The following is a 22,304-nucleotide window of genomic DNA, read 5'->3' as shown; positions in this document are numbered from 1 at the left end:
TCAATTCACCCCGTCAATTCTTATCATCGTCATATTAAGTTCCTGGAGTCTGTTATCATGAGCCGCCCGCATTCGTTCCTCGATGCCCACGACTGGCCACTTCCTCCGGGGCGTCGCGAAAGTACCGTCTCGTCGTCCACCCAGTCCTCGGGAACTCTGAGCTTTACGTCCAATCCTCCTTTCCCTCCGCCTAGTCCGGTCACCTCGTCGCCGGGATCCCGGTCGAGGCAGCCGTCGTGTCATTCTTTATATGATGAGGTGGTTCGGCTGCCGTTTAGCCCTGCGGTGACTATGTATGTTTTGCCACATTATCTTGGATATCTGGTTGGTGTCTCATATAGCTCTGCTTATAGTTCGTTTGTGCGACACAACAAAGTCTTTCGACTCCGATATCAATATGTCGACATCCGCAAAGACTCGGGGGGCAGCTTGAAGTCGTTGGAGCTGGGCGGGGGTGTTGGCCAGCAAACTCCTTTCGTTCATACCTGTGAGTGCATCCTACCGAAGTATTTTGGGAGTCACCAACTAACCGATCATCCCATAGTTCACACGACGAGACTACCTGTCCCTCATCTCGAACACCCCAAGCTACCAAACGAAGCATCCCTTCGAATATCATTTCTAGAAGAACAGACCGTTCAGACAGCACACACCGTTTTCATGACCCAAATATCGTATATCTTCGAAGACTGGAACGGTAAGAGGAATCCGGCCTTTACAGCGCCCCGTGCTAATCTCCAGCACAGACTGCGTTCAGTTTCAAGAACTGATCCTGGCATCGAGGCTGGTCTTCATTGCCGGGATTGCAGAGGCAAAATCCAAGGGCCGCGGGGAGGAATGTATCAGTCAGAATTTACGCATTTTGCAAGGACCGAATGGCAAGCAGGTGATATTGCTGTTTGCCAATTCGCAACGAAAGGAATTTAAACGCTATATCTCAATACCGGGTATGTTGATCTTTGTGAAAGAAAGTTGCTGACAGCGCTGATCCATTTACATAGTGACTTGCATTGAAAGTGTAAATCCAGGAAAGAAGGCTGGGCGACCAGTAGTGTTGCAGTTATCGCCTAACTTTGACCTTCTCGCTCAGATGAAAACACTACAGCTTCAGTTTCTAGATGATGAAGGTATTATCCTCTCAATTATCTGTGTCTCTATTTATGATACGGTCCTAACACTCATCAGATCGCAAATCATTCTGCCAATTCGTGGCAGACCATACAAACTAATTTCAAATGCCCGCTACTGCCTACCAGACTCAACCCAGAACCTGGGCGGACAACCAACATTCTCAGTGGCAGTCACAACGTGCCATCTCTCAAAATGACCTGTCTACGAATAATGTACCGAATATACCCCCGTAATTTACTGAGCCACTCTATGGCGTGATAGCGCTCTAGTACAGTGCTCATTTCTTTCTTTCACAACATAATGAATCACACACCGTCCCCCCCCCCCTTCCAAGAAAGTCCAAACATCCCTCCGGAGTGAAATTGTTCGTGATAAGTGGGTCGCATCACCCCTTGGCGAGAGAGGTTCGGGCAGGCGAGAGCTTCAGGTCCGCAGAGTCGCTGCACGTGGAGGAGGAATTGGTGCTGCGGACCCGCGAAGCGGGAGCTAATGCAGTTAGCACTTAACACTTACAGTGCTCGACTGCGTTTGGGCCAATCGGGGGGTTGGGCCTGGGCCTGTGATTGCCTGGTTGCTTGGGAGTCACCTAGCAATATATAAGTAAACAGAGCTTGGTAAAGGCACCTTGGAATATGGATTCATCTGCTTGTTCTTGTGAGGCGGGAGATGTAATTTGTATAGTTTGAACTCACCAAACTTTGGTACAGATGGGTGCACTGATAAGAGGCTCGGCACACCAAAACAATAAAACAAATTGTTTAGGTTGTTTTATTCTCTCTCTGCTGGGAAATGGAATGATATTATTCTTGTTGTTATCATTAATGCATATTTATTTTATTTCCAATCGGACAGAATTCGAAAGAGCATGTCTATGCTCAACAGTAGCAGATATAGCGCGTTGAGGGCGGTGGACGGGCAAGGCACTAGTGAAATTGACCGCGGCGGGCAACCTCCCTTCGGAACTGCCACCTGTGCACATCACACGCGGCACCCGGACTAGCATGGTTTCCTCCCCTGTGTCACCCTTCTGGGGCCCCCAGACCTCGTATCTGAAGTAGGTTTGAATCTATCATTTCCGCCAATCTTCTTATAAGCACTGGGCACTCACTAACCATGCTCTAGCTTCTGCGAAGAGGTAATTCAGCACAGCCCTCCCTATATTCTCATCTAACCATCCACCGCGTAACAAAGGACTATGTGATCACTCGATACGTTGGCGAGTTTATCAACACTCTAAGTAGCTTTGTTTATGGTAAGCTGCCAGATGTCTTGTCAACAACTCGCTCGACCAGCAATTGACCCCTTTTCCAGTCCTTTTCGGACTCTATGGCCTTTTGCAACTTCACCGGAAAGGCCAGTCCGGGTCCCGATCGATCCCTTATTGCGGGTTGATCGGAGTAGGTATTTGCTCGGCTGGCTACCATATGACGCTGAAATATCATACTCAGATGTGTAAGTCCAGCTGGACTGTTGTCTGCCGATCGTGTATCTCACAGTTGAACGCGGTATTCTAATGTCTATCCCCAGCGGATGAACTCTCCATGCATCTCCTAACCACGCCGCTGGTTTATCGCATTCTCACGTTCCAGAAGCCTCCGCAGTACACCAGCGTGTTGCGGGTCCTTCTCTCGCTTCTTTTCACCATCGTCATGGTCGTGCATATGGTTATGGATGAATTCCTGCTCCACGCTGTTACCTTTGGGCTGGCGGTGTATTTGATCGCAACGCGGACTTTGAAGCTCATTCCCCAGCAAGTTCCAGATCCGGTGGCGAGGAAGAATATTCAGAACATAGCTATGTTTGGTTGCTGTAAGTTTTCTGTCGACCAATCTTTTTACAGGGGCATTAAGTGACGATCAATTAATCAATCTATTCAGTCAGCTTTGCATTTGGTTATTTCGTGTGGTTGATTGACGATTGGGCTTGTGGGTTCTTGACCAGCACGAGACATTTCGTTGGCCTGCCTTGGGCATTCTTGTTCGAATTGCATGGATGGTAGGTTCTTTTCCCCGTTGAAACTTGGGGCTAGACTCTAAATCGATCGAATAGGTGGCATGTTTTTACTGCCACTGGTGGCTATATTGCCGTCGCGATTATAGATATGATCATTTCGGGTGAAGTGGGTAAGGACGCCACGAAACGTCTTGCTTGGCCTCTTCCGGCCGTGGCGAGGCTCGTGGGGACGGCAAAGCGGGACTAATGTTGGAATGCTCTTCCCAGAAAGAACGTAAGTCGTGCATCTATGCTCGAGTTCTTCATCGGGAAACGTGCGATTGAGTTTTGGATGTGCTGGAAGACAATATGGACGTTTGGTATAGAGACAAGTTGTCACCGGTGTCTGCTGCGGTGTCACTTTCTCCAATCCTTGAACCGTTGGATTCGTCAATTGTGGGGCTTTCAACCCCAACCTTCACCCGTGCTTTCCTGATAGATAAGATGTACGTTCAATTGAGTTAGACATCGAAGTAGACTATATATACGTTGAGTAGATTTACCAATTCCATTGACATCTCGAAATGTGCACGTGATAACGCCTAAATGGGGTTAGTATCGTTGGTTGCCCTAATCAAAGTCGGCCAAGGCTTGCTATACGATGGTTCGAATGATTATTACTTTATGCTGATACTAAATGCCTTGGTTACGGGGCAACCCCTATGAAACCGTGGACAAGGCTGCAAGCTCACATGTGCAGCGATGCTTCTCTCTGACATGCCACACGGACGAGGATTCAACTTGCCCGAACAAGCGACGAGCACGAGCAAGTGGAGCTTCGTATTTCGTGATATTAACAGGCATGAATGGGCAGACCATCCAGTGGGCTAACTGATCCCTCGAGATCAACTATAATCAACTATCAATCATCCTGTCAGGAGAGCAGCACGTGGGGGAAGAAGTGGCCCTTGCATGCCTGAACGGAGGACCCACCGGACGGGCGCTAACGCCGCACGTTTGGTGCGCCCCTCCAATCATGCGGCCTGAGAGACCAGGCCACCCTCCATCGCGTTTTATACCTATCCTTTTTCCTTTTTCATTTCCCCTCTCTTTGCCCCCGGCTTGCTCTCCTCGCTTATTCTTTCTCGTCCTTTTTTGATCCATCGTCTGCATTCTTTGCGTTGGCTCTATCCACATCATGTTCATTGTGGATTCGTTCCGTCGGATACTCCATCGGACATGAATGTGTATACTTCGTTATAGCCTCAAAACAGCATCATGCCTAAGCTTCGCACGAGGTTATACAAGACCGATCGAGCTCGGGATTTCGAGCATGAACAGGTACTCACCCATTGTTGTTCGTTTTCCTTTGTCTGTCTGTTTTTATTCTCCGAGGTAACACTGGTTTTGGATAGGATCGCCGCGTCCGCATGCGACAAATCTACGAGACGATAGATCGGCAATCATTCCAATGGATTGTTGTACTTGTGGCTGGGGTTGGGTTCTTTCTCGACGGATACACGGTATGTTCCTCTTTATCGGTTTCTGCTGAGGATTGGTTGTTAATGGTTTCGTCTGCTCAGTTATTCGCAAGTAATATGGCCCTCCCGATGATCGCCTACGTCTACTGGAGAGAAGAAACATCCTCAATGAGACAGACCTATATCAACATCGCTACGCTGGGTGGCACACTCCTCGGACAGGTGATGTTCGGATATTTGGCAGATCGCAACGGGCGGAAGAAGATGTACGGGGTGGAGCTGGTGCTCATGATCATCTCAACCCTGGGGGTGGTGATGTCTTCCAACGGCGAACACCAGAGCATGGATGTCTTTTCGTGGCTCATCTGGTGGAGAATAATCGTCGGGATTGGCGTAGGGGCGGACTATCCCCTTAGTGCTGTGATCACATCGGAGTATGGCGAAATTCTATCTTGTCCTTGGTCTGGGATATCTCCAAGCTAACTGACGGTTAGATTCGCACCCACAAAACATCGCGCGCGCATGCTAGCCACCGTCTTCTTTATGCAACCTCTTGGCCAAATCGCAGGGAACCTCGTCTCCCTGGTCGTTGTGGCAGTCAGCAAGAAACAAGGATTCGGCGACCTCACTCGCACCGTTGATATCATGTGGCGATGGGTCATCGGGATCGGTGTGATTCCCGGCGTCATTGCAACACTCTTCCGATTCGCCATCCCCGAAAGTCCACGATTCCTCCTCGAAGTCGAAGATGACCCCGTGAAGGCCGAATTCGACGCCACCAACCTGTTCAACGAGCCCTCTTCCACATTCACCTCCCCATCTATCCAAACAGAAGACAGCTGGAACCACCTCCCTCTCCCTGCTATATCTCTCACCAACCAGTCCATCGACGAAGGTCGATCTCCCTCGCAGACTGAATTCCTTCAACCCGCCACCCTCAACTCCCACTGGCGTCTCAGCCGCCGCGACATCATCCAGTATTTCTGGACAGAGGGCAACTGGCGTACTCTCGCCGGGACCTCTCTCTCCTGGCTTCTTCTAGACTTTGGTTTCTACGGCATCGGGCTATCGAGTCCCCAGTTCCTCGCCAAAACCTGGGGCTCGCTGAATATCACGGGACAAGTTCCCCCCTGGCAGACGGACGACTCTCCCGGCGCAAACCTCTACGACATGTTCCTGAACAGCTCCACCCATGCCCTCGTCATCCTCAACAGCGGTAGCTTCCTCGGCGGACTCGCCCTGATCTTAATCATTCATAAGCTCGACCGAACCGGACTCCAGAAATTTGGCTTCTTGGCCCTAGCCGCCCACTTTATCGCCCTGGGTACCATGTTCATCACCGTCCATAAAGAAGGTCCCGTCGCGGTAGCATTATACATTATCGGCCAGGCACTCTTCAATTTCGGTAAAGCCCATTTATCCCCTCCCAGTTCCTTCCATCTATCCCCTCTTTCACTTCCTCTCCTCCCCCACCCCTCGACTAACAAAAACCTTAGGCCCCAACGCAACAACCTACATCCTCCCCTCCGAGCTCTTCCCAACCCGATACCGCGCAACAGCTCACGGCATCAGCGCAGGCGCCGGAAAACTCGGCTCGATCCTCGTACAGATCTTCTCCGCCTACTACAACTTCGGCACCGGCGTCGGCGACGAACCAACCATCCGGCACGGATGGATCCTAATCGTCTTCTCCGCATGCATGGTTCTTGGCGCCGCGGTCACGCACTTCTGGATTCCCGCGGTGCAGGTAAGGGCGGATGGTGGTGGGGGAAGGGTACGAACGACGACGTCGATGAGTGCGGGGACCGGGCGCAAAAGGCGGGGCAAATTTTGGGGTGGGAAGACGGTTGAGTTGGAGGTTCTTGCGTTGGGGAGGATGGGCGAGAGGAGTCTTTATTCGGGGTGGTATTTGGGGGGTTCCTCTGCGTCTGGGGGGATTGGGAGTGCCGGGGCGTCGCCGTTTTTCGGTGGAGGAGTGTAATTATTGTTGGCTACTACTTATTGTGTCTTTTGGGTTGGGCTGGGCTTTTGTGAATATTCGCTGATACTCCATGGTATACATATAGGGCTGGGCTGGATGAGGATTGGAGTTCACCTTTCGGGAAAGGTATATATTGGTAGGTCGTATTGTATCTTGTGTATATATTTGGGTTTGGGTTTCTGTTGATATTGCATCGGGTGATATATCCGGCATAACTATATAGTCAATACTGATATAAATAAGTAATCTCATCTATTGATCAATTGGCCAGTGACCCTTTGCAACCAGCAAGACCATTTCCCAAAAAGCATCAAAGACTGGGTGAGGAAATAGTGGATACCATCGAACAACAAGAAACAAAAACAAAAAAGAATTGCATCATCCGTGAATCGAACACGGGCCTCGTCGATGGCAACGACGAATTCTACCACTAGACCAATGATGCTAGCTGATATTATTTCGGTCCTTATTTAACATTATAATTATTAACACAAATGTTTGAGAGTATACAACGAGGCTTTGGGGTGAGCAAGAACACAATCCGGGTGACATTTGTAGTAGATTGAAATAGAGTGTCCACAGAACTTAGAAGCAAGAGAAGTCAAATGACAGAATTAAAATTTAGAAAATTAAGATATCATAGAATACATTATCATTGACAGAACCTTTTCGAAACCCTTAACCCATCCATTCCATCCAACAAACCGACTAAAAACTCTCCTCACACGCATAACTCTCCGCTTCCATCACATCACCTCCCTTATACACCGACACAAGAGGCCATGGACACAGATTCCTCCGCCGGCCATCGCTCGCCTTCGCGGCAATCGACTCCGGCGCGACGCCCTGCTCCACCCACTTAACGACCGCGCTCAACGGGTCCACGGGGATAGGCCCCTCGCCGCCCCGACAGTGGTTCACGCCAGGGGCAGGGAAAAAGCGATAGAAGTCGCGCAGGGCGGGGTCCAGGGCCTCGGCCTGGCGGTAGTAGTGCTCCGTGCCCTTGGGGAAGATCAGCTGGTCAGCGAGACCGTGCCAGGTGATCATTTTACCGCCGGTGGATTTGAAGGCCGAAAGGTTGGGGTTGTCGGTGCCGATGATGGCGTTGTAGCGGGCCTTGGAGGAGGCGAAGATGGTGTCGAGGTCGTGGTGGTCGAGCTGGGTGAGGTCGATGGAGGGGTCTTGTAGGACGAACCGGCTGATCCAGTCCGCGGAGATGCTGAAGGGGGAGCCGCTGCAGTTGGACGAGGGCGTGTCGCAGGTGGTTCCGGCGAGGCTGGAGGCGCCCATGGACAGCGGTGTGCCCTTGTTGAGGCCGTACCAGAGGGAAGAGCCGTTGGCGGATTTCAGACCCTCCCAGGACTTTTGGACGACGAGGGCGTCACGGCGGGTGATCTTGACGGGCGTACCGTTGCAGTTCGCGGTGGAGTTGACCAGCTTGAGAGGGTTGAAGCGGCAGAGGTCCGGGGCGGAGATGACGCCGTCAGTGACACCGTCGAGGCCATCGCAGGCCTTGATGGTTGCGTTGGTGATGGCGTCCGTGACGCACTTGGCGGGGTAGTTCTGCAGCTGATTCATGACGAATTGCGGCCAGTACTCGGCGACCAGGAAGCTTGGCCAGTTGATGGCCGGGGCCGCGGCCATGATGCCGTCATATGCGGTGGGATAGCGCTGAGCCAGCATGAGACCCTGTCGGCCACCGGTGGAGCATCCGTTCCAGTAGGAGAACTGCGGGCCGTGTCCGTAGAAGCTGCGGGTGATTTGTTTACCAATGAGCGCAGCGTCGTTCAGACCAATGGAGGCAAAGTCTTCCAGCAGGGCCATGTTCACGTTGTTGTCGGCGTCCAGGGACCAGGATTCCGAGACGGAGGAGACCGCCTCGTGACCGCCGTCTGTGGCCACGACCGAGTAGTTCAGCGCCACAGCTTCTGCGAGGTAGCTGTCGTCGTGTCTCATGGCGTACCCACCACCGCCGGAGCCTTGAAGTCGTCCACTCCAGCCGGAAAGGGGAAGCCAGACAGTGACGTGGATGTTGTCATCCTTACCCGGGTGGGTATAAGTAACGGTCACATTGCAGAAGTTCAATGTCGAGTCCTCAGATTGGTAGTTCCGTACGGGCGACGCCGAAAGGCTCAAAACGCGACCCTCGGGGATCACAGGAGGAGCAATGCCTCCAGAGGAGCAGTTTCCCGCCTGTGCAGTAGTAGCAGACAGCAGAGATGCTGCTGCGGCAGTCGAAGCCAAGGATTGTAGCTTCTTGTATAGCATGTTGACGGCTGATGAACAAAAGCAAGTGAGCAAGGGAAAAAAAGTTTTTCTTTCAAATTTCCAGAACCTCGGGCCTTGACCATTTATACCGAAGGATGGAGACTTTTACCACCCCGATTTGACAGACCTAGCCGCGAGTCAGGTTCTGTTGATGGCGATCTTTGCCTGAAGAGTCGGGTGTCCCAGAGTTTTGAGAGCCATGATGTAAGGAAAATTATCCGGACATCGACCAAACCGCTGACTATATGCATTATGGTGCTTCGATAGGCGGATTATCTATGCCATGCACTGCTCGTGCGAGCTATGTAACTGCCGTGACGGCAATCCCGCATTTATTGCTGCATGCACGTTGTTGCAGGCCGTTGGCCATTACGGCACTTGAACGCAGCTCGGTAACCGAGCAGAAGCAGATCTCAGATAGTGGAGAAGGCAAGATCCGTCCCATGGAGCCACCGCGATCTGAAACTATCGGAGCTGGGAGATTCACGATTCGCGAACCACTGGAATATCAGATCTGGCTCGGAAAGACTCCGTGGATGGAGCATGCTTGCAGGAGGACCATAACGCGTCCATGAGAAGTCGCAGGTGATTCGCCGACCCTTGTTGTATAGAGGGGAGATGCGGATAGGAACAATCTTCCGGTAGAAATGTCGAATGGAAAAGGGGGAAGAACGGTGGAGACGAGGGCGATGGGGGCCTGAGATCGGCAGACACTAGTGCCTTAGTGCCTGAGGTCTCCACGGTCACGGGGCATGTGGCCGCAGTTCGAATCGGCTGGAGGGCAGTCTTTTTGGACAATCTGCGTGTTACAACTTACAGACACCTGCACCTTATACGGAGTAGATGACAATCAAATCATGCAGAAATCAAAGGTCTAGACCCACATCCCCTCCGACCCCGGCCCACATAATCCCCCCCAGAGCTGACCAAAGGCCGAAGACGGCCAGACGAAACTAGCAGGCATGCTGCAGCTCTGCAAGCACAGCTCGTCAGCTCCAAACAGAGGCACTCCACCCGAGGATGATCGAGGATCCAGTATGGCTCTGTATGACCTGTACGACGAGCGGGGTTGACAGACAGCGCATCTTATTTAAGCCTGCAAGCCCTTTCCCATCTCCTTCTGTTTTCCGTGGTTCACCTCCCCCACTCTCCCCGCCTTCTTCTCTTCCTTCTTCCCCCCCACACATCCCGCAATTTGGCACAACACGCTCACCACTCATATACACCTTAATCATGGCCATCTTGTCGAGAGACCGCATCGAGCCTGGCTCGATTAACGTCCCCGTGGGCAAGTTCCCCAAGACGTGCTCGTCAACCGGCACCGACGCCGATAAGGTCGCCTCGGAGGTGATCGACAAGTTCAATGCCGCGGTCTCCCGGAAAGACTTCAAGGCGGCTACCGACTTATTCCTGGACGAGAGCTTCTGGCGAGACCACCTGCTTCTGTCACTGGACCTCCATACCATCAAAGGCCGTGAGAACATTGCCTCGTTCCTCAACGAGAACCCGCGTCTCGTCAAGCTCGAACTAGACAAGTCCTCGGCCTTCCGAGCTCCCCATGTGGGTCCCATCGACGGGTTCGGAGATGTCATAGGGATCGAGCTCATTGGTAAAGCGACCAGCGAAGTAGGGACCGGCAGGTGTCTGGTGCGTCTGGCCGAGTTGGACGGGCAATGGAAGATCTTCACCGTGTTCACGACGCTGCTGGAGATCGACGGTCACGGCGAGTTGACCGATCATCGGAGGCCCGTAGGTGTACAGCATGGCGAGCAGCAAGGACGGAAGAACTGGCAGGATCGACGGAATCTGGAACAGGAGGGTAAGAATGGGGATCCCACGGTCTTGATTGTTGGTATGTCGCTTCTTTCCACACCCAATCCCCCTCTGTCGGGGATATAAGAAAGAGACAAAACTGACACCCTTCAAGGTGCCGGACAAGCAGGCCTCACGATCGCCGCGCGACTCAAGATGCTCGGGATCAGTGCCCTGCTCATCGACCAGAACGACCGAGTCGGCGATAACTGGCGTACCCGATATCACCAGCTCGTGCTTCACGACCCCGTGTGGTTCGACCACATGCCCTACGTGCCCTTCCCATCCAACTGGCCCATCTTCACACCCAAGGACAAGCTAGCCGAGTTCTTTGAATGCTACGTCAAGCTACTCGAGCTCAACGTCTGGAACAAAACAACGGTGGCCAACTCCTCGTGGAGCGACCAGCCCAAACAATGGACGGTGGAGCTGCAACGGCGGAAAGAGGACGGCTCGACGGAGACGGTCACCGTCAAGCCGCACCATATCGTTCAAGCGACGGGCCACTCGGGAAAGAAGAACGTCCCCGAATTCAAAGGCGCCTCGACCTTCCAGGGCACCATCTGCCACAGCTCCGATTTCAAGGGTGCAGACGCGCAGTCCCGCGGCAAGAAGGCCGTGGTGGTGGGATCGTGCAACTCGGGGCACGACATCGCGCAGGACTACTTCGAGAAGGGGTACGATGTGACGATGGTGCAGCGCAGCTCGACCTGCGTGGTTTCGTCGTCGGCCGTGACGGATATTGGCCTGAAGGGCCTGTACGAAGAAGCGGGGCCGCCAACCGAAGACGCCGATCTGTGGCTGTGGAGCATGCCATCCGAGCTGTTCAAGGCGCAGCAGCTGAAGATCACGAACCTGCAGACCCAGCACGACAAAGCCACGCTGGACGGGCTGGAGCGGGCCGGCTTCAAGGTTGACCGCGGGCCCGACGACGCCGGCCTGTTCCTGAAGTACTTCCAGCGCGGCGGCGGCTACTACATCGACGTCGGCGCCAGCCAGCTCGTCGTGGACGGCAAGATCAAGGTGAAACACGGACAAGAGATCGCCGAGATCCGTCCGCACGGAATCCAATTCGCCGACGGCTCCGAGCTCGAGGCCGACGAGATCGTGCTGGCCACCGGGTATCAGAACATGCGCACGCAGGCACGTCTGCTCTTTGGGGACGAACTGGCCGATCGCGTCGGAAACGTGTGGGGATTTGACCAGGAAGGCGAGTTCCGTACCATCTGGCGTCGTAGCGGACATCCGGGCTTCTGGTTCATGGGAGCCAACCTGGCGCTGTGTCGGTATTATTCGCGGTTGTTGGCATTGCAGATCAAGGCGACCGAATTGGGATTATATAATTAGTGATCGCTAACTGAATAGCTATCGAAGTCAATCATGAAGGACAAAGAACACTCATCTTAGCGAATAGTCAGTCCACAAATTGAAATGAATACGAAATTCCCACTTCTTACTCCCCTATATCTGACTCCCCTCCAACGCCCAACCAAACCCAAGCTGAACAAGTCCCAACAGTAACAGCCCATCGCAACCCTACCCCATATGTAGTGAAAGTTGCGAGCTCAGGCCCCCCGGCAAGTCAAAATCCGGTACTCCACCCTTACCCAAGCAACGTCAAACTCAATCCAAACAAGCACAACTCAGGATTTAGGAACAAGAGAAAAAAAAAAAAAAAAAAAAAAGGTACAACCAGATGATCGACACTAAACCATACTTTTCCTGGTTGCCCGTGCCCCATTCATATTTTATTTCCTCCTCTTGGGGCTAAAAATAAATTTGACCAAAAAAGACTACGTCCTTGCAGACAAATCAAATCAACTGCCGAGCAAATGATAGAATAATCATTGCTGGTCTTTTTTTCTTCCGCTGTCTATTCTATGCATGGATATCCGGTCCGATATTTTGTACTGTAGATAGAACCAAACAAGTAATCACCACAAAGAAATGGGCAAAAATAACAAATGGTATACCCAAACCAACAACCAGAGTAGGGAGGAGTGAAAAAAACGCCAAACACCCAGCTAGCTACCCTTTTCTAAACAAAGAAACAAAAAAAAAAAAAAAAAAAAAAAAGATGGGGTCTTCCACCCCAACAACACCTCAGAGCCCCTAAGCCCTAGCGAACTAGTCTAGCCTAGTCTAGCCCCTAACAAGGATACCGACACCGACACCGACACCATCACCACCAACCCCGCGGAGTAAGCCTAGTAGCGAAAGAAAAGACACAAACCAAACACGGAGCTCGGAGGACCCGGAGCTAAGCATAAAAAAACCTAACTCACCCATCCCTCCGAGTGCGCCACATATACCCCCAAGGCCAAAAAGCACGTATACAGCACCTGCTCGTCCTGCACGCCAAGCCGCTCGGCCAGGAACGCCCGTTGTCCCCGATCCCACCCGCCCACCATGAACCCCTTTTTTGTGAGCGTTGCGAGCCACGGACGCCGGAAGTGCGGCTGGTCCGCGATCGTCAGGACGAAGCGGTCGGGTTTGGTTTTGTTGCTGCTGCCGGTGTTGGCGTTGGAGTCGGTGGGTTCGTCGGAGGAGGTGCGCGCTCGTCGTTCCCAGTCTAGTGAGATGTCGAGAGGTTCTTGCTGGCCTTGGCCCCTGGAGCGGGGCGGGGCGGCGGCGTCGGATGCAGCGGCGTTTCCGTCCCCGACGGACTGCTTGCTGGCTGGTCGTGGGGCCGAGGCTCGCTTGAGTTGAAATCGGTATCCGTTAGGGGTCTGCGTTGCTTCCCATTTCAGGTCGCCGGCGGGGATGTAGACGCCTGCGCCAGAGGTGCGTTTCGGGTCCGCGTAGATGGCGCCGACGAGGTCGTGGGTGGGAGGTGCTCCTTCGGTTGCGTTTGCGCTATCTGATCCGGGGATATGCGAGAAGGACTCGCCCTGCGTGAGGAACATGTCGCGGGCGTGGAGCTTGGGTTGGCCGTTTGGTACAGACTTGCCGAGCCGGGAGGGCTGGTAGACTTCAAGAACGGGGATGATGCGCGACGAGGGGGTGAGTTGTTGGACTTGGAGGACGAGGCGGGGGGAAAGGCGCAGACATTGTGAGGCCTTGGGGGGTGGATGAGCGAGAGGGAAGGTTTGCGCTTTTGATGTCGATGTTGTTGCTGGGGCTGTTGTGGAAGAAGATGTTGAGTTGGAAGAAGGTCTGAGTGGATGTAGAGTTAGTTTTGCGCTACATCGGGAGTATGGACAGCCCTATAGGGAGACTTCCAACTCACCTGGTAGACCCGGCTCTAGAAGAGTCGCTCATGGCGCGAAGGATGCGTTGAATTGACTTGATTGGAAATGATAGTTTGGACGGGGCTGAAGACTGTGAGGAAAAATAGAGCTGCAGAAAGCAAGAAGTATGTAAGACAAGCCAGGTCATATTAGAATCATATAAGAACTTGCCCACCGCAGGGCTGAACCTCACCCTGTCCACTCCAACCGGCCAACATCGTATTCGTATGATAATGTGCGGTGATTCGCCGACCAATTCTTGTCTGCCTGACGGGGCATTCAAGCTTATTCCTCTTGGCAGCTCCACCATTGCACAAAAAGAAGTCTAAGAAGGGTTCTGCCAACGCCCTATGCGGTAGCCGGATACGATTAAACGACCGAACGGTTCTAGTGTGAAAATTTTCTCGCTTTTTTTGTTCGTTATCCCATTGTTCGTTATCCATCCAGGAGTGCATTAGGATGTATTAATGCACGCGGTCTGGCGGTGGTGCAATGAACGGGTCGCAGGTCTTGGCTCATTTAGTTCCTGGACCGGCGCAAATTGCCCCCGTACCCTTTACCCCGTTTGGCAGTGAGGAATACGGCGCATTTGTTGTCCCTGTCTCACGGCCTCATGTCAACCTTGCAGCCGACACAGCCACCGATCGACATCGTAGATTATTTTTATGCATCGATTGGTGCGTTCGTGCGGACACTAGGCTCCGAAGCTACTCCGATGCTCGGTTTCAGACTGATTCGTCTTCGCATCCGTATCGAATATCGTGGTCCGTGTGGAGGAAGTTCTGGAAATCCCTTTTTAGTCCTGCGGGGCATCGCAGGGTCGGTCTGTCTCAGTCCTGTGTCAATCTGGCAAGTAGTACGGATACGTCAAGGAGCCAGAGCGGGGACACCATCTAGAATCAAAGAATCGCGTTTGCCTTATCGTATTCTTATTTCCGGCTTGGTTCTTGGGTTCGTAGCATTTTCATGTCGAAGCATTTTCGGTAGCGTCTGCGTTGGCATCTTGGAATTTGCCGTCTCGTATTTCAGCATACGAGTAAGGCCCCCTGCGGAACGGACGATCGTGAAGTAGATTGCTTTGTTGGTGCCTGTCATGCATGGAGGGTTAGTTGAGCGAGAACGAGGCTAGCTGAGGAAGAACTTTATCGAGAGGTCACAGACATCGCTAACGTTGCTTGAATGGGCATGCAACATGGACACTCCAAGAGTTTGAAATGCGATCGATGGATTCAGACTTCTTATCAGAGATGGTGAAGAGGTGGATGACAGGAGCGAAGCGGAAGGCATGGGCTTGTTTGGTGTGTTTGTCTGGTAGACAAACATGTCAACATCTCACTGTTTTGTCTCGATATACTATCGATCAAGTCATACGACTATGCTTATGTTCAGTACTAGATGAATCCATCGAGAAGCCGTCTGTCACAAACTAATTTATCATCTCCCAAATATCTCTGCATCTCATTTGACGTTATATCAAGTATTAGTCCAGATACTAACGATGTAAAGTACCAAACATCGCTCTTCAAAGCTGAGGCTAGAACTGACTAGGACTACCTTGAATTCAGGTCCAATAAGTGTCCCGAACCAATAAGAGTCCCAGAGCTATTTGTTCAAAGTGAATAGCCTCCAAGTTTGGACATTATTTTAACCTTCTTCAAGACCGAGACATCTTGCAGTGATAAATCCCAGGGCCCAATAAGAACGCCTCTTCAACTGGATGCTTCAACAATCGCGAAAACCCACTTGCAGAGGTCAATCATTATGTCTGGAGTAGGTCTGGGGCGTGGTCGTTATTCTATAACTTTCACCGAGCTATTATGTTTCTGAATAGAAGCGTGCAATGACCTCGCCAATCCTATAGATGGGCCCCGAGTCTCTTGGGAAGAACACTCCATCATATATCATCTACATCAACCTCACCACGGAATCCCACAACAAATACAACAAAATTATATTAAACTATACAGAGCTCGGGCAGGACGTTCAAACCCCTACGCAAGAACAGGCCACCCCATCCCCGCAACAACACCCACAACGCCCCCAACAAGCGGAAACAAACTCCTCACTCCATTCAACACAACCCACCTCTCCAACCCTCCAAGAACCTCCCTCTTCTCATCCTCCTTCTCAACCACCGCCCCCGAATCCGCCCTCGCCAACAGCGCCTTATTCGTCCCCGTCATAGCCACCACCGTCCACGGCACAATGCCCACCGTCAGGACCGCCGACGCCACATACAAGATGGCGCTCTCGCGCGTCGTCAACGCAGACACCGAGACGCCGTTATGCACTGCGTACGCGAGATATCCAAACGCTGAGGCCGTGAGGACAGCGATGGGTGGGTTCTGGGCGTGCCCGTTGTCGTAGAGGTTGCGGTATTGGCGCAGGATGATGTTTAGGGGCGTGTTGTCTTCGTGGTGGGATTTGAGGAGGGCGGGGATGGCATTTACGCTTAGGGCCGCGATGTTTCCTGAGAATTCAGTTTAGTTTATGCGTTGATGGGGGTGTTGTTCCTTGAGCGTGGAGGAGGTATGTTGGCGAGGTCATCAATCACTTACCAGCTAACCAGGCAGAGCCAGTTAGGCCGACTACCTGGGCGACGCGAACTCCTGGAGGATATGAGGCCATTTTGTGTATTTGTGTATATGAGAGATTGAATGTTCAGATGGAATAGAGGATAAGAAACAAAAAAGAAAGTAGAAACCGGGGGCTGACGAGGCTTTATACCTACCTCCAAGTTCATGACGTCATAGTAGTGCTACTTCTTCCCTGAGGGACGATCAGACCATGCACTGTCGATCGGGGGATAACCGGGCTGGTAAAGCTCAAACTGGGTACTTCGAGCCGTTTTACACAGTTGGTATGCTATTTTCGCCCGCTGATGAGCAGGAATTGCCAGGCTAGCGGATTTTGTCGGCTTTTGGTCGGCTTTTGCGGGGGCCGGATTGTGGAGATGTGAGCGTCTTCGGTCGCTCGGTGTCGGTGCAGGTCTAGATTTCTTTTGTTCATTCTTTTTTGTTCTTCTCCTTTTTTCTAGTTCCAGTTCAAATGTTGTATAAAGGCCACTCCATTCCACCGGATACTCCGATCCCTGAACTGCGACCAGTGTTCTGCTGCTCATGGCCCAAGACTTATAGTGGACACACCAAGCTCGACCTGCGTATTGTTCAGTCCTCGAGCCTCCAATTGCTTCCCCAGTTTCAAGCCGTATACTATCATCTATGGCCGGGCATATAAGATCATGATATTATCTATACAGACTCGAGTTTGAAGGTGTTTATGAAATGACTAACAGAAATCTGTCAGATGCATGGATTAGGAGCTAAGAAGACGAATTCGCCAATCAGCGCACCGCATGAGGATTTGCCATACAGGCTCCAAATCACACACTGCGAAGTTGAAACTCGACTAATTGCGATAACCAGGCACACGCTCGCTCGCGCTGCTCCAGCAATAATTTTAAGAATACCAATGACCGCTGCTGCAAGTCTTTGCGCTCTGCATTCGATCTTACCCAGGACTCAACATGACTACAACGGCGCTCGTCCCCATCAACCTTCACGATCGGAATCAATTTGCAGAGCTGCTCGCTCAACGCATTCAATGCGGCTGGGATAATGACCCCGCGCATCTCCTGCACTGGCGCAGTAAAATCGACCAACGACTGAAATCGCTCTTCTGGATTACCATCACACTACCACAGGACGGTATCTCCGACTCCGGATCCAGCGACAGCGACAGCGAGCAAGCAATCCGAGCAGGACACATATCCCTCGACTCATATTCGGACCTGAACGACCCGCTCCTAGCCAATTCTGATCGCTCCGCACTCATCGTTCAGAATCTCTTCATCAAGCCCGAATACCAGCGTCTCGGGCTGGGCCACAAAGCGATGGATTTGCTGGAGGCATTGGCGCCGACGGAGCCCTACGGTAGTCCCAATTGCAAGTATATCACGTTGTCGACGCTGAGCAAGCGACATTTCAAGGAGAAGGATCCGTTGTGGGACGCGGCGAGGGAGATCTTGCCGCCTGGATACTTGGATTTCTGTGTTCCAGAATGGTATGAGAGGCGGGGGTATGTGTTGTGGAAGTCCATGTGGAGGAAATATGAGCCAGCTGGAGAGAAGAGGGATTTGAAGCTGATGGTGGATTTGATGAGAAAGGGGGTGTAGTACAAGCCATGTGTTTGAGCTGCAATGACATGAGGCACTGTGTAAGACAGACTTGGTGCGACAGATTTCCCGTGAGCTTGGAATAGAATCTTTTTGTCCTGGGTAGAAATTAGAAGGCGCAGATGGTTCGAAATACTTTTGAATCCCTTAGTTCGACAACACAAATAGACCAGTATGTTCAAGATGACACTCGGGGCGATGTCTCGCAATCGCTAATGCCTCAAACTTGTTGGCTTGGTTTCAAGTCTATTCCAAGACCGAACAATCGTATTGTTCGGATGAGATTGGCATATTCGAACTCACAAGGGGCTCCGGTCGAGAATAAAGGATGACAAATCCCTATTAGGACCTGACAGGCATTCGTGGATTTTCCAAGCATAAAAGAGATTGCAGTGGAAAACCTCCGTTGGAACACCGCAGGACATGGACATGCATGCATCGCCTGGATCATAGCGGCGACCTGCAGATTAATCAAACATTAGGGACTATGCCGCCAGGAATCAAGCGATTGAAAGACTTCGAGCAAATGGGACGCTTCAGCGACATAGTCAATGTATCCTAATCAGTGTTAATCCATTGTTTGAGTTAAAATGACACACCAGGCCCTCGTTCTGGCATGATTTCTTGCAATAGATTAAACCAACTCGTTATCGTCGTGACAATTCACGTAAATCACGGCAGAAGTCTTGGGTTACAGCACTAACCAGAAAGACCGCCAATAGCCTCGTGCTACCTGCGACGGGTATCACCGGCGAGGAAATGACCTGCTTGGCGTGTGAACAAAAAGGCAGGAGGGATCTGGGAGCTAAACCTTGAATGCACTAATGCAGGAGACGTGATGCTGATAAGGGCTCCTAGTTGCAGTATGCGGGGAAATCCTTCGTCTGTTTACTTAACCAGCGCATTCCCCTCCCGCAGGGGTGGAATGACAGGCCGACAAACACAAGTCAGTCTGACGCCGTCATTATGAAGGTAAGCGCTCAATTGCTGTTGCCTGGTCGCTTTCTCCTTTTCTTGTTGCGATGACTAAATGATTGTTTCAGTCCGCCGCTCTGTTGCTGCTCCTGGCTGGCCTCACACAGGCCATCGAAGTGCCGCGAAAACCGTACGCGCCCACTGGCGGCGGCAATAAGCGATTGACTTTCAATGAGACCGTGGTGAGCCGAGCAATTGCTCCCTCATCCATCTCAGTGGAATGGATCGCGACCGCCCAGGATGGGGAGTACGTCTATCAGGACTCCGACGGCAGCCTCAAGATTGAGAGCATTGTCACCAACAAAACCACGACTCTCGTTCCGGCCGACAAGGTGCCTGCCGATGCGTATACCTACTGGATCAAGCCCGACTTGTCGTCGGTGCTATGGGCCACCAATTATACCAAGCAGTACAGGCACTCGTTCTTTGCAAACTACTTCATCCAGGATGTTGAGTCTTTGGAATCGAGCGCCTTGGTTTCTGATCAGGTGGGGGATATCCAGTACGCGCAGTGGAGTCCGGTCGGAAATTCCATTGCCTTCGTTCGTGACAACAACTTGTTCACTTGGATCAATGGCACGACCACAGCAATCACTGAGGATGGGGGACCGGACCTGTTCCATGGTGTCCCCGACTGGATCTATGAAGAGGAAATCCTGGGAGACCGATTCTCCTTGTGGTTCTCACCGGATGGAGAGTACCTTGCCTTTCTGAGTTTCAATGAAACCGGCGTACCGACCTTCACAGTACCATATTATATGGACAATCAAGAGATCGCTCCGCCGTATCCTCGAGAGCTGGACATCCGCTATCCCAAGGTGTCACAAACCAACCCGGCTGTCCAGCTCAGCCTCCTGGAGTTGGGCTCCAAAGACTCGTCTGTTGTGCCAATTGACGCATTTGATCCTAGTGAGTTGATTATTGGCGAAGTGGCCTGGCTCACCGACTCGCACGACAAGTTGGCCGTGAAAGCCTTCAACCGTGTCCAGGATGAGCAGAAGGTAGTCGCTGTGGATGTTGCCACGAGCCGAACCTCGGTGATCAACGAGCGAGATGGCACGGATGGTTGGCTAGATAATCTCCTGTCCATCACATATCTCGGCCCCATCAACTCGAGAAATTCGTCGTCGTCATACTATATCGACATTTCCGATAAGTCGGGTTGGGCGCATCTGTGGCTCTTCCCCCTCTCGGGTGGCGAGCCCATTGCCTTGACCAAGGGAGAATGGGAGGTTACATCAATTCTCAGTATTGACAAGAAGCGGCAGCTGGTCTACTACTTGTCGACTCAGCACCACAGTACGGAGCGTCATCTGTACTCGGTCTCTTACCGGACCTTCAAAATCACCCCACTAGTTGATGACACCGTCCCTGCGTACTGGGGCGCGTCTTTCTCGTCCAAGTCAGGCTATTATATTCTGTCGTATTCGGGCCCCGATGTGCCATACCAAGAGCTCTACTCCACCAACCAGACCAAACCCCTGCGTACCATCACTAGCAATTCGGCTGTGATTGATTTGATCAAGGATTATGCACTGCCCAACATTAGCTACTTCGAGCTGGAGATCACCTCGGGGGAGAAGCTCAACGTCATGCAGCGTCTACCGGTCAACTTCTCTCCCAATAAGAAATATCCTATCCTTTTCACCCCATATGGCGGACCCGGAGCGCAGGAAGTGTCTAAAGCATGGCAATCCGTTGGCTTCAACGCATATATCGCCTCCGACCCGGAGCTCGAATACGTGACCTGGACTGTTGACAACCGTGGAACTGGATACAAAGGTCGCAAGTTCCGGTCTAGCGTCACCCGCCAATTGGGTCTTCTTGAAGCCGAAGACCAGGTCTATGCCGCTAGAGAGGCAGCCAAGCTTCCCTTTATTGATGGAGACCACGTCGGCATCTGGGGATGGAGCTACGGCGGGTACCTTTCCAGTAAAGTCCTCGAGACCAACAGCGGCGCGTTTTCTCTCGGTCTCATCACGGCTCCGGTGTCCGATTGGCGTTTCTACGACTCCATGTACACCGAGCGGTACATGAAGACGCTCGCCACCAATGCGGGCGGATACAACACCAGCGCCGTCCACAATGCTGATGGGTTCAAGAGTGTTAGCGGAGGATTCCTCATTCAGCACGGTACGGGAGATGACAACGTGCATTTCCAAAACGCTGCCGCGTTACTGGACCTTCTGGTTGGTGAGGGCGTGACGCCTGATAAATTGCAGGCGCAATGGTTCACCGACTCCGACCATGGTATCCGGTACCATGGGGGTAGTTTGTTCTTGTATCGGCAGTTGTCGAAGAAGCTGTTCGAGGAGAAGAACCGGCCTGGAAAGGCGTTGACCCACCAGTGGAGCAAGAAAAGTGTGTAAATAAATCATGTAGTATTCATAGCCCATTCAATTGCAGATGAGGTCCATTGTTCGTACAATAGAAGCCATTGTAGAGCTCTTAAGATTGACAGACTGACGTTTCGACAAAGTGTTAGAGATATGGGTTTTTGATGAAACTGGCAGTTTTAGGTTGATGGCAACGCAAGAAAGACGAAGCAAGGAAGAAGCCTCGTGAGGGTAGCACAGATAGCAGATGACAGAGTGAAGCCTCAGGCATCGAAACGGCAAAAGGCTCTAATCCAATCTAGGGAAAGCCCAATGTGGCGCAGTCAGCTAGCTAATTCAGATGATGACTCACTGTGGCTGAAAGGTGCCTGATCCAGAAGGCCACAAATGTGGCAGGTACACTGTGTACACAGTCTACAGTACAGCAACGCCATAGCCTGTTTGTTCGCTTTACTATAATGCTCCCGGCTGGAGATGAAAAATTGGCTTTCATCAAAAAACTGGCATCAAAACCTCACTGGTGAGAGTTGTACGGTGTATAGCTATCAGCTGCAATGACGTAAATCAACACCAAGTGGAGTCCATCCTCAGAGCTATCAAAGGTGGATATTTGATTGCCTGACGAGTACTACCTAGCGAGTAGCGACAGGGCAACAGAGTTTGTCTCTATTTTCCTGTGGCAACTTCAACGTCAATCGAATACACTAGGTACTAGGCAACTAAAACAATACACAGCCTGGTTGCACAAAGATGCTCAGCAGCCTAAGTGGCGGTGCTTACCCCCGCATTTATTCACGCTATGGCCCCAGCTTATAAGTAGCGGGCTCAGTCCCCTTTTTTTCTGTTTCCAAGCATCGATTCAACTGAAAAACATCAATCATGGCGGCTGTTTCTACGAAGGAAGTCTTGATTGCTGATATCCCTACTAAATTAGTCACTTTCACGAGTGATCAAGCCACCGTCGTTCGGGAGATTCTCACGACG

At 51.9% G+C, this 22,304-nt stretch overlaps 9 protein-coding genes and 1 non-coding gene across 10 annotated transcripts; 6 read left to right on the top strand and 4 right to left on the bottom strand.

Annotated features, from left to right (window-relative positions):
• Nucleotides 1-57: 57 nt before the first annotated feature.
• LDX57_006172 (uncharacterized protein) lies at nt 58-927 on the top strand (the record flags this gene model as incomplete). Its single annotated transcript, XM_046087863.1, has 1 exon — nt 58-927. The coding sequence occupies one exon, from the start codon at nt 58-60 to the stop codon at nt 925-927; it is 870 nt and encodes a 289-aa protein (XP_045943831.1).
• A 1,745-nt stretch (nt 928-2,672) lies between these two features.
• Nucleotides 2,673-3,331, top strand: LDX57_006171 (ceramidase; the record flags this gene model as incomplete). The annotated part of the gene is made up of 3 exons (XM_046087862.1): nt 2,673-2,940; nt 3,009-3,126; nt 3,181-3,331. The coding sequence occupies 3 exons, from the start codon at nt 2,673-2,675 to the stop codon at nt 3,329-3,331; spliced, it is 537 nt and encodes a 178-aa protein (XP_045943830.1).
• Nucleotides 3,332-4,341: 1,010 nt separating this feature from the next.
• Nucleotides 4,342-6,525, top strand: LDX57_006170 (phosphate transporter; the record flags this gene model as incomplete). The annotated part of the gene is made up of 5 exons (XM_046087861.1): nt 4,342-4,404; nt 4,479-4,586; nt 4,647-4,978; nt 5,039-5,949; nt 6,041-6,525. 5 exons carry the CDS (start codon nt 4,342-4,344, stop codon nt 6,523-6,525), a joined length of 1,899 nt encoding a protein of 632 aa, XP_045943829.1.
• Nucleotides 6,526-6,899: 374 nt separating this feature from the next.
• LDX57_006169 lies at nt 6,900-6,970 on the bottom strand. Its single transcript has one exon. It is a non-coding gene; the product is annotated as a tRNA-Gly (tRNA).
• A 263-nt stretch (nt 6,971-7,233) lies between these two features.
• On the bottom strand, nt 7,234-8,793 carry LDX57_006168 (uncharacterized protein; the record flags this gene model as incomplete). Its single annotated transcript, XM_046087860.1, has 1 exon — nt 7,234-8,793. One exon carries the CDS (start codon nt 8,791-8,793, stop codon nt 7,234-7,236), a length of 1,560 nt encoding a protein of 519 aa, XP_045943828.1.
• A 1,233-nt stretch (nt 8,794-10,026) lies between these two features.
• Nucleotides 10,027-11,952, top strand: LDX57_006167 (flavin-containing monooxygenase; the record flags this gene model as incomplete). The annotated part of the gene is made up of 2 exons (XM_046087859.1): nt 10,027-10,645; nt 10,721-11,952. 2 exons carry the CDS (start codon nt 10,027-10,029, stop codon nt 11,950-11,952), a joined length of 1,851 nt encoding a protein of 616 aa, XP_045943827.1.
• A 929-nt stretch (nt 11,953-12,881) lies between these two features.
• Nucleotides 12,882-13,866, bottom strand: LDX57_006166 (uncharacterized protein; the record flags this gene model as incomplete). The annotated part of the gene is made up of 2 exons (XM_046087858.1): nt 12,882-13,761; nt 13,835-13,866. The coding sequence occupies 2 exons, from the start codon at nt 13,864-13,866 to the stop codon at nt 12,882-12,884; spliced, it is 912 nt and encodes a 303-aa protein (XP_045943826.1).
• Nucleotides 13,867-15,826: 1,960 nt separating this feature from the next.
• On the bottom strand, nt 15,827-16,463 carry LDX57_006165 (DUF1772 domain-containing protein; the record flags this gene model as incomplete). Its single annotated transcript, XM_046087857.1, has 2 exons — nt 15,827-16,305; nt 16,394-16,463. The coding sequence occupies 2 exons, from the start codon at nt 16,461-16,463 to the stop codon at nt 15,827-15,829; spliced, it is 549 nt and encodes a 182-aa protein (XP_045943825.1).
• Nucleotides 16,464-17,361: 898 nt separating this feature from the next.
• LDX57_006164 (GNAT family N-acetyltransferase) lies at nt 17,362-18,009 on the top strand (the record flags this gene model as incomplete). Its single annotated transcript, XM_046087856.1, has 1 exon — nt 17,362-18,009. The coding sequence occupies one exon, from the start codon at nt 17,362-17,364 to the stop codon at nt 18,007-18,009; it is 648 nt and encodes a 215-aa protein (XP_045943824.1).
• An 853-nt stretch (nt 18,010-18,862) lies between these two features.
• Nucleotides 18,863-21,408, top strand: dppIV (prolyl dipeptidyl peptidase DppIV). The gene is made up of 2 exons (XM_046087855.1): nt 18,863-18,981; nt 19,053-21,408. The coding sequence occupies exons 1-2, from the start codon at nt 18,976-18,978 to the stop codon at nt 21,351-21,353; spliced, it is 2,307 nt and encodes a 768-aa protein (XP_045943823.1). The 5' UTR covers nt 18,863-18,975; the 3' UTR covers nt 21,354-21,408.
• The last annotated feature ends 896 nt before the right edge of the window (nt 21,409-22,304 follow it).

Source organism: Aspergillus melleus, assembly GCF_016097325.1.
Source record: "Aspergillus melleus strain CBS 546.65 chromosome Unknown contig3, whole genome shotgun sequence".
NCBI classification, from domain to species: domain Eukaryota; kingdom Fungi; phylum Ascomycota; class Eurotiomycetes; order Eurotiales; family Aspergillaceae; genus Aspergillus; species Aspergillus melleus.
Note: the sequence above shows the minus strand (reverse complement) of the source record. Positions and strands in the feature narration are given on the sequence as shown.